At 32.6% G+C, this 10295-nt stretch overlaps 1 protein-coding gene across 1 annotated transcript; it reads left to right on the top strand.

Moving 5' to 3' along the window:
- The first annotated feature begins 5889 nt into the window (after positions 1-5889).
- Positions 5890-7329, top strand: LOC136220776 (B-box zinc finger protein 18-like). The gene is made up of 5 exons (XM_066008558.1): positions 5890-6111; positions 6361-6457; positions 6570-6685; positions 6792-6992; positions 7174-7329. Exons 1-5 carry the CDS (start codon positions 6019-6021, stop codon positions 7219-7221), a joined length of 555 nt encoding a protein of 184 aa, XP_065864630.1. The 5' UTR covers positions 5890-6018; the 3' UTR covers positions 7222-7329.
- The last annotated feature ends 2966 nt before the right edge of the window (positions 7330-10295 follow it).

Genomic DNA, 10295 nt, shown 5'->3' with positions numbered 1-10295 from the left:
TGATAAGGACGGGATGCCCCACGAGATGGGGATGAGGATAAGTTTGTCCTCGTTTAGATCGTGGGGACGGGAACGGAGAATCCCCAACTAGGCGGAGAACAGAAATGGAAAATGCACGTTGACTAATACCTGAGATTTTATCTTGTAATTGCACGATCCTTAGGCATATCTTTGAGATAATAGTAAAATTTATTATTACAACCAACTCAAGAAGCATGATTACCATCAATGTTATTAGAATGGGAGCGGACATCAAACTAAATTGATAGTTCGGTCACAGATCATTTGGTCAGATCGGATGACCCTATTTGTCGAACCGGATGATATAATAAATAAATAATATTTATATATTAAATATGTATAACTATTTTAAAATTATTTTTTATAAATTATATATATAAAAAAACAAATTATAAGTATCTTTTGGTTTGTCATTTTTTTGTCAACTTGAAACTTAAATTTATAATGGAAGTATGTCAATGTATTCTATGATGTGAGCTCTTTTTAACGATATATTATAAACTCAAAACAGACAAGTGATAAATGAGAAATTGATGCTCAAAGTGAACTACTTTAAATGATTTGGAAGAAGATAAAAAGAAATTGAACATTTTCATCCCACATAAAAAAGAAATGAGAATCTTAAATACTTTATAAGTAGATGACCTTTATAAGCCTTTAACCAATTATTAGGGGAAAAACTTTCTCACGCACAGGGGTGCAATTGATTACCCATCGGATTAGGAGTGCACTCGCACGCCGTGGGTGACGCGAATGCCGCATTAAGACAAGGGTAAGGGTCTATTAGACAGGACACTTTTGCTATTTTTTTAATTATTTCAAAGTTATAATGTTGTATTATCAGAATCTCTTAGGTGCTGTTTGATAAAACTGAAAATTAAGTGCTGAAAAAAATAAGTAGTAAATATTATAAGTGTCGAAAATATTGAGTGATATAACTATTATAAAAATATTAGTTGATAATGTTTAACTTAAAATGTTAAGTTAAATATTTTGACTTATCAAAATAAGTGATTTTAAACTTAATTTACTAATTTAATTGGTGGAGAAATAATTGTTATCAAACGCACTTAAATTAAACAAGTGCTTAATATTTTAATTTAAGTCAGTAAGTAGGTTATCAAACAAGACCTTAGACTAAATGGTGTAGGGTTTGAATCCTCACAACTCTTCGATACATGTCTAAGATTGACATCTATTGTACACACTTAAAGTGTAAGGACATTATACTTAACTTTTTAGTTAAAATTAAGTTACAAAATTCAGATAGGTGTAGTTTATGAAGTTAATTGAATTTTGTTACAAAATTCAATAAGGTTGTTTCTCAAGCTCAATGAATTTTCTATTAATTAGACTTGTAGTAAAATTACACCAAAAAAAAAAAGACTTGTAGTAAAATTATATATTTTGGACCCATTCCCTTAAGCCCATTTCATTTTAAGGAAAAGCCCACCCAAGGGAGCAAGCCTATAGCCTAAACTGCCTTACTCTTCTCAATGTCAAATCCAAGAGCAAATCGGTACATTTATATATAAAAGACCCTGTCTATTATAAGCTGATTATTATGGACTTTCTTTTTATATCCCTGAACCTGCTGATTTTAAAATCGGAGTGGAGTATACATAGGGACAGTGGCGAATACAGAATTACTCGGTTAGGGGGACCGATTTTATATGTGTGTTTAGAAAATTTCTTATTTACTAAATCGAACTTGTTTAATTTTTTTTTTTTTTTGTATATATGCGTGTTATAATTTGAATTGTCAAGAACCAATTTTAAGTATTAATGTACAATTTCTCAAAATTAAGCTAAATTTCGTTTAATAGTTCTAATAGTAAAAAAAAAATTAGATTTATGGAGGGCTGAACATGTAAAAAAATTAAAAAATTAGATTTCAGATGGCCTACCAGGCCAAAATAAAATTAATAATTTGGATTTAAGGAGATCTAAGAGGAAAAAAAAGTAAAAATTTGGATTTATGGAGGCCTAACATGCCAAAAAAAATTAGAAATTTAGATTTAGACAGGCCTAATAGGTCTAAAAAAATTAGAAATTTGGATTTATGAAGTACCTAATAGGTCCAAAATATTGAAATTTTGAATTTTGGTTTCTAAAAAAATTATAACATTTTTACATTTTTTTATTTTTAGTTTTAAAATTTTAAAATTTAATTTAGAAATTCAGTTGTTTGAGTCTCAAAAGTAAGAAATTGTTTTTTTTAATGGAAAAGACATAATAAAAATGAGTTCAAAAGTGTTATGAAAATAAATAAAATTTAAATAAATAGAAACTTTCTAAAATAAATTGAGGTTTGGAGGAATTGAATCTAGGACTTTTAAAAAAAAAAAAGCAAGTATTTCAACCATCACATCTACCTTTAAATAATAAAATATTACTACATAGAGTCCATACAGACTATTACTAATATTAGGAGGGCCGAAACTACTCGCAACCATGGAAGTTCCGGCGGTCGAAGGGGCCCGAGCCCCTCTGTATCCGCCGGAGTCCACTCTAACGTAAGTTAATCTTTCTAGATGAAGCCAACATCGAAAAGTTGAACCAATCCAACATTTGGTACGATGCTTTAAGACAATTGTCAATAAGAAAAGAATATTTACTTTAGAAAATTTCCATCAACACTTTCTTGATTAAAAGCTAGAAAACCGTATAAATAAGAATAATAAGAAATAGTTCACAATCCCCATAAAAGATAATTTCGTAATGAGATAAAGAACTAGTTCAGTAATAGATGAAAAGATCTCATCAAGAAAGATTTTAGTACATCTTGTGCATACTTCAGTAATAGATTAAAATACCTCTTGGGGTTTTGTACATCTGCAAGTTCATCCTAAAATGAGGTAGAATTCCACAAGAATCCGTTTTCATGATTTGATTGCATTAACTAAAGGTGGAATCTATTTGTTCCGCTATCTCTCACCGTTTATTTTTACTGGATAACCACCAGTGGAAAGATATTTGCATATATGAAAAGAGCTTATAATCCTTTGGGAATGGAAAGAATTTCCGTGGCTAGCTCTCCCACCCATAGAGGTGCAAACTATCTGCGAAAGTGAATAGTCACTGCTGTCGGCAGTGGATACACTTACGAACAAAAAAAAAGAGAGCTTATAATCCACCCATTAATAAAAAGATTATGTGTATCGGGTATAAATAAAACGCATTGCATTAGTCCGATCAAATTAAGTTGACTAGATTATTTATAAACGGTTCAACTAAGCCCAATAAAATAACATTTGTTGTAATGGCCCAATAAAAATTTCACTGCTTACTCGTGTTGGTCCCTTGTGAGGTTAGATTTGTTTCCAAGGGGGTGAATGAAACAATTGGTTAATTTTAACCTTTTAATAATTTTTCTCACAAATAGTTCAATAGCAAGCACAAAGGCATACTTCAGAATCAGAGGTAAGTTCCATTTACAGAGATAATCAGTTACCGGAACTTGATTCAGCTTCTAACTTATGCGCTCAAATGACAGTTCACTGAGAGGAGCTTTTGTGCACACTTAAGGTTCGTGATAATTTATGAAGCACACAACTTTGGAGCTTATATATGAAAATTTAGTATTTTAGAGCAATCAATATCAGAAGTAAATGCAAGTAGGGTTTAGTATTACACAGTCGATTAATACTAGTTTGGCCTTCTGCCTACGTCTAGTCCTCAGAATACCTTCTTCTGAGTGTTAATCCACTAATGAACTCTTCAATGATAGAGCACAAACCCGTATAATAGACAGAGCTTCTGTAAAGTACTTCCCTTTACAAACAACACCCAACTATCTATCATCTCTAACTACTCGTTTATAACCGAAGCAAGTAAAAGAGCTTCTGATTTACAATAGAAGATTGGTTCTAATATAGAACATAGATGAAGTACCATCTCTTTATGAATTTAGACAAATATGAATATGTATAATGCTTTTGCTTTATTTTTCACTTAAGGATTTTCTTTATGTGCGTTGATGATCAATTGTAGAACGAGCAAAGTGTTGCTTATATAGTGAAGCTTTTGGAGAAAGATCCGCTTGAATTTCAAACTAGCCGTTTGGAGGGAAATAGGTTATGTCACCATCAACCTCAGTCTTCTGTGCCAAAAGGTTACCGATTGACTCAGCATGAGCTTCTGCCTCTTGAGCCGTGTCCTTCTGACTTCCGGTGTGGCAGACTTGCAGTCTTCTACAATCTTTCCATTTCTGGTAACAAGTAGAGAGATGTTAGGGGACAAAACTTCTAGTGTTTGTCTTTTATGCCATTTTGGGAATGGCTTGATGTTGACAGAATGTCAATGCCTTCTGGATTGTTACTTCTGTCTTCCGAGCTTTCAGATTTTGGGCCAATTACAAGGCTTTGGGCCTTTTATTTATTTGAGGCCTTTTTAGTTGTTCTTCAATTTATGCTTTAACTTATAATCACACTTATCAAACATATTAGAATAAAACATCTTATCTGAATTTTGTAATTAAATAGTTTGGGGATCTAATTCTATAATTGTTATTTTTGTCGGAATCAAAACCTCTATAGAAATTGTGTTTCAACAGCTCGACATTAGGGGGATGACCCATCATATATCTAGCGGATGGATAGTACTGGGGGATATGATAATAAGGCTCATGCAATGCAAAATGTCTGGTTGGTCTTGGAATGATTCTGGTGTAGGTGGTCGAAAGTCCCAACGATGTTATGGTGTTTGTTTGTACTATGTTTTCTGTTCTAGTGGTTGGAATAGAATTGTTTGTGCTAATAAGTTGGCTACTTTCTCCTTCGAGTGAATTGAATAGTGGAAAATGGAACATGTTTCTTGCAAAATTTGAAATTCTAAATAGCTCGGAGCTCCCTACAGGAGTTTGGAATAGGCTATATAAAGTAACTCTTGCCATGGTGGTTGGAACATTAATAGTGTTACCTTATAACCCACTACTTGCGTCGTATCTCGCAAGTATGGTTGTGAAGGTATTGGAGTCTTCCTAACTCATTTTACTTTCCAACCTAGTTAAGAATTGCTCATCGCTTTCGACATAAGGAGGCATTCAGACATTCGTTTGCGCTAGAGATGACTCTAGGTACGTTGGATTCAAAACCTGATGAATTTATGATAGTTACTCAGTTCACGTTCACCGCACTAATGATAACATAGTGAAAAAAATTCACCTCGTTGGATCTAGAAGTCTTGAAGAAAGATCATTGTGGTCCTGCAAAACAAAGATAAGCCGCAATTTGGTCCGAACTCTTTGACACTCAAATCACTCTAGTATTCTGAATGACATGAATGAGAATACTCTTATATAAATGTAAAGTGTGATGTACCTTGAGGGTCTAGGCTCCTATATAAGAAGTAAAAAATCATCATTACAATATAATCAATTTTTCTTTCATCCATTGAGGAAAAAAATCTTAAAAATGATATAATTTCATAAAATAGATACACATTTTGCGTATTCATGATTCTTAATCAGAACAGAACAGAACTAATTATAGAGAATTAGTCATTCTAAGATGTTCCTCTGAATTTTGGATCTCTCTCGTAAAAGATCAAGATTCAATCTAATCGTTCCGTAATCTAGACCAAAATATTTTGGGATGTTACGTAGGTACATAGAAGAAGATTAAAATGTGGCACATGTCAATAGAGTAATAGTTAGAATATGTGGACACCCAAATTCAAGAAAAATGAATGGGTGAAATCAATTGAAAAGCCGCAATCAAGACAAGACCTACCCCACTCTTATGTAGTTGTGGCCACTAATTAATTAATCTTTGTACAACGTGTATGATTTCTGGCTATGCTTAATTCCTTCATTTTTTTATTATTATTATTTTCAATTAGTCCCTATCCATTCATCATCCTCTTCAACCCATTCCTATTTCTTTTCTTTCTTTTTTCTCCCATCTTCCTCTGCTTCTTAATCGCATTTTAATCATATTTTATAAATTATTAATTATTCCTAATTTTTCTTATTTAATTCCCAAATGAGATGATACCATGCGCACCCTCTGTGATAACTGTGAGAGCGCCGCCGCTATTTTGTTCTGCGCCGCCGATGAGGCTGCTCTCTGCCGTGCCTGCGACCACAAGGTATATATTTATATACATAATTACTACATATAAATGTTTTTTTAATTATAGTGATTTTTTTATAATGAAAAATAGCTATTTATTGCTAGTTAAGTAATTAATTTATATAAGAAATAATTTAAACTCCACTAAAGTTTAATTAATTAAACTATATAAGATTATCTTACTTTTAAAAGTAATTCGATAATTTATTAGACTTTTGTATAGATTGTGGTAAATCCTGAGAAATTATGTAAATTGAATTGGCAGGTTCACATGTGTAATAAGCTTGCTAGTCGGCACGTGAGAGTCGGTCTTGCGAGTCCAAGTGATGTTCCTCGTTGTGACATTTGCGAAAATGCACCTGGTATATATTTAAATACAATTATTTTGAGTGCAAGCACGTAATTATATTTTATTACACAAATGGTTTTAAATTTATATATATTAAAAAAAAAATATTGGAATTTTTTTTGTAGCATTTTTTTACTGTGGAGTAGATGGAAGTTCTCTTTGTTTGCAATGTGATGTGAGTGTTCATGTTGGAGGTAAAAGAACGCATGGAAGATATCTTTTGTTCAGACAACGAGTTGAGGTAATTTTATTTTATTTTATTTAATAAATACTTCCATACACGATTAATTTTTTTAAAATAAAGGTTAAAATGTACTGTTTTTTTATTTATTTTTGATTCTCTATAGTTTCCGGGAGATAAAACACCGGAAGCATTAGATCCGGTTGGCGACTCCAAGAATATTGGGAATGGATTTAACGAGAAAGCTAAGAAAGTAAACACAGAGGAGAATGGTAGTAATGGAATGCAAGAACCTAAAATGGAAAATAATATGATCGATTTAAATTCAAAGCCTCTACGACACCTTGAACATCCTCCAAATGAAAAGGTTAGCACATATATATACACATAATCAATTCTATTATACTTTTGATTACAATATATACGTCCAATTGAATAATATCATTTATACATGTTAATTTGATATTACATACGATTTAAATACAATCAATTTGAAAATTAATTTTTTTAATAAGGAATTAAGTAAGTTGTTTTTATAAATTTTGCAGCTATCGTTGGAGAAATTGGAAGACTACTTATCAAGGCCTGAAATTTGAGCAGCAATATCTCAAATTTTCAACCTTTTATTTTATCTTCTTATAATTATAGCATTTTTCGTCTTGTTTTTTAGTATAGTGATTGAAATATATGAATATACTTTAACATCTTTAGTCTCTACTGTTTTTTTTTTTTTTAATAATTCAAAGTTAACAGCTCAGTTGAATATTTATTTATGTTAAAAAAATTATGCATATCTTTAGTAAAAACATATATTTAATTCCATTAAAGAAAAAACTATGGAAAATAAAAGAAAACGATTTTAACTCCTTCGAGTACTCACCGGTGGGAGTGCATAAACTGATACGGTTTATTAACTGAAAATACCACATCATAGCATGTTAGAGTAAGATATTGTAAGGTCCTGATAATGCTACAATACTTATTCTCTGAATCGAGGTATGTGCTACAGGTTTTGTGGCGTTTCCATTTGTGTGAGATACGGCTTTACAGTCAGCCATTTTAATACGTTTAAGAATATCTCCAACATATTTTTCTTGAGAAAAATATATACCTTGTTTTGTGTGAAGCATTTCCAGACCAAGAAAGGACAATGCACTCCAACTTGCGAATTGGAAATTCATTTTTTTAATGGAATTGATTGTGTGCTGAATGAGAGCAAGGTTAGAACATGTGAGCAGAATATCATCCACATAACACTGAATAAAGAGTTTATTAGTATGTTGGATATAAAAAAGTGAGTTGTACGCCATAAACATCACAAAATTAAGTAATGGTAAAAGTAACTAGAATTGGTATGCCAAGAGCCATAATAAGTAATCAAGGCACTCATTTCAAAACAACAAAGTCCTCTTTGTCAGGGAACCGATTGAACTAAAAGTTCGAACTGATAGTTAAGGCTCAATCATAGATCTTATATTATTCTCCGACACACCCCCACGCGCAAATGCCCATTGGGCTTGCAGCATGCACAACACAGGTCCATCCCGCCATGTGTTTTTAATTCCACACGTTAATGAGGTTGCCGGGACTCAAACTCTCGACCGTTTGGTCCTAGAGGCTCTGATACCATGTCATGGAACCGATTGAACTAAAAGCTCGAGTTGATAGTTAAGGCTCAATCATAGATCTTATATTATTCTCCGACACTCTTGTCCTCTACTTCACCTTAAAAAATGGAACATTCATTGTTCTCTCAAAGGTTTGTCTAATCAAGTTCCCATGGTCTTAATTCCCTTTTTTTTTTTTTTTTTTTTTTTGAACAATCTCTAATTATTTTTCATAATATATAACAAAATTGCTCAAACATTTAAAGTACTTGTGAAATTATCCCTCTACTCATAGATGTCCATTCCATACCTACTCACCCTAGCCAATTAAAATCTTCAACAAAACCTTATGATTATATATGACTATTCAATCAAAAGCATTGGAGATTTGATCGAAATGCAAGCTTATGGTACTTATTCAATAATATTATCTTCGGGAGTGATTGCAAATGTACACTTAAATAATTTAGGGACTTGGGATTTCCATTTGTGAGGCATTCTAGTTCACGGTATTGATGAAAGAAGAAGCTTGCATTGATTTCTTGTATTAATATACGTTTGGAATGATGACCGACTTTGCATGATACTTTTCTCATCTATCGTTTCATCACTATTCTCATCTTAAAGGGGAAATTATTATAAGTATTGATTGATATATTTATCGTGGATACTGGAATCGGAGGACCCGTGATGAAAACTTTCTTAAAGTGTTAAGAGACGTAACAACTGAAAATAGCTGAATCATTTATGCTTGAAAAAATAATAAGTATAATAAACAAAGACAAAGTTAAATTTCACACATTATCATCGCCTGAGCGGTTCTCGGATCGTGCCCGGGTAGCTCCCATATAGCATCCGAGCGACGCCTGATTAGTACCCGAGAAGTGCCCAAACGGCGCCCGAGCAAGCTTCGGCAGCGACTGAACAATGCCCGAACAATGCCTAGGTGACGCTCGAGCCTAGGCATTGCTAGCCAATGGGCGATCCCCTTGGACTTGTGCCCACATGGGCGCAAGTCAAGAGAACCTCGAGATTCGTGCCCCTATAAAAAAAGGGCATCAGTCCCGAGGCATCAGGGGAATTTTTAGGGGCATCCCGAGGAAAAAGGAGAAAAAGAGAGGAGTTGTATTGAATTCTCGTATTGAGTTTAGTTTCAATAACAGACAGTTCGTCAACAGTTTCATCCCTTCTGATCTTCTGAACAAGGCTTGATTCCTACAACGGCGACGCTAGACCTGGCAATTATCGTGTTCGAGTCGTGTTCGTGTCGTGTCATTTTGGGTTCGTGTCAAAAAGAGTAAACCCAAACCCAACCCAAAAACTTTCGTGTCAAAGTCGTGTTAACCTATTCGGGTTAGTGTCGATTTCGTGTCGTGTTTTCGGGTTACATGTAATTTTGTTATGCGTATATATTAATAATAACTCTTAAAAATATAAGAAGATTTGGTACTGTTTTTAAACATTTTATATCATTTTTAGATTAGTATGCTAACAATAATTATCGAAAAGTTCGATAATATCATGTTAGAGGGTTATGTAATGTGTTTATAACAATTTAGGAAATTCAAATTAATATTTGCAATTAATAATTATAATTTTATTATCTTTATTAATAAAGTGACATAAAAAAACATGAGAGAATATAACAATAATTTTCAATATCCGTGTCATTTCGTGTCGTTTTCGGGTTCACATTACCTTTTTTGTAGAGGTGGCAAAATGACACAAGACCCGATTACACGACACGAACACGACACGGATTTTTAGTGTTAGTGTTGAGCTTGACACGAAATGACACGGATATTGAAAATTATTGTTATATTCTCTCATGTTTAAGGTTATATGGAAACCTTAATAATAGTAATTGCAAATTCCTAATTTATAGCTTACTATATCAATATATTAAACCCTTAATTATAATAATTACAAATCCCTAATTTGTAGGTTACTATAGTAACATATTAAACCCTTAATTATAATATTTCAAATCCCTAATTTGTAGCTTACTATATCAACATATTGCCTTTACAAACACTTACTATAAACCTATCACTAACATAATT

Source organism: Euphorbia lathyris, chromosome 2 (assembly GCF_963576675.1).
Source record: "Euphorbia lathyris chromosome 2, ddEupLath1.1, whole genome shotgun sequence".
Classification (NCBI taxonomy): Eukaryota; Viridiplantae; Streptophyta; class Magnoliopsida; order Malpighiales; family Euphorbiaceae; genus Euphorbia; species Euphorbia lathyris.
Note: the sequence above shows the minus strand (reverse complement) of the source record. Positions and strands in the feature narration are given on the sequence as shown.

What these genes read in the sequence shown, in the direction of transcription:
- LOC136220776 (XM_066008558.1), top strand. Translation starts at nt 6,019, where the DNA reads ATGCGCACCCTCTGTGATAACTGTGAGAGCGCCGCCGCTATTTTGTTC. An exon ending in CATTTGCGAAAATGCACCTG is followed by an intron (nt 6,458 to 6,569) that starts GTATATATTTAA and finishes TTTTTTTTGTAG; the next exon opens with CATTTTTTTACTGTGGAGTA. An exon ending in TGTTCAGACAACGAGTTGAG is followed by an intron (nt 6,686 to 6,791) that starts GTAATTTTATTT and finishes GATTCTCTATAG; the next exon opens with TTTCCGGGAGATAAAACACC.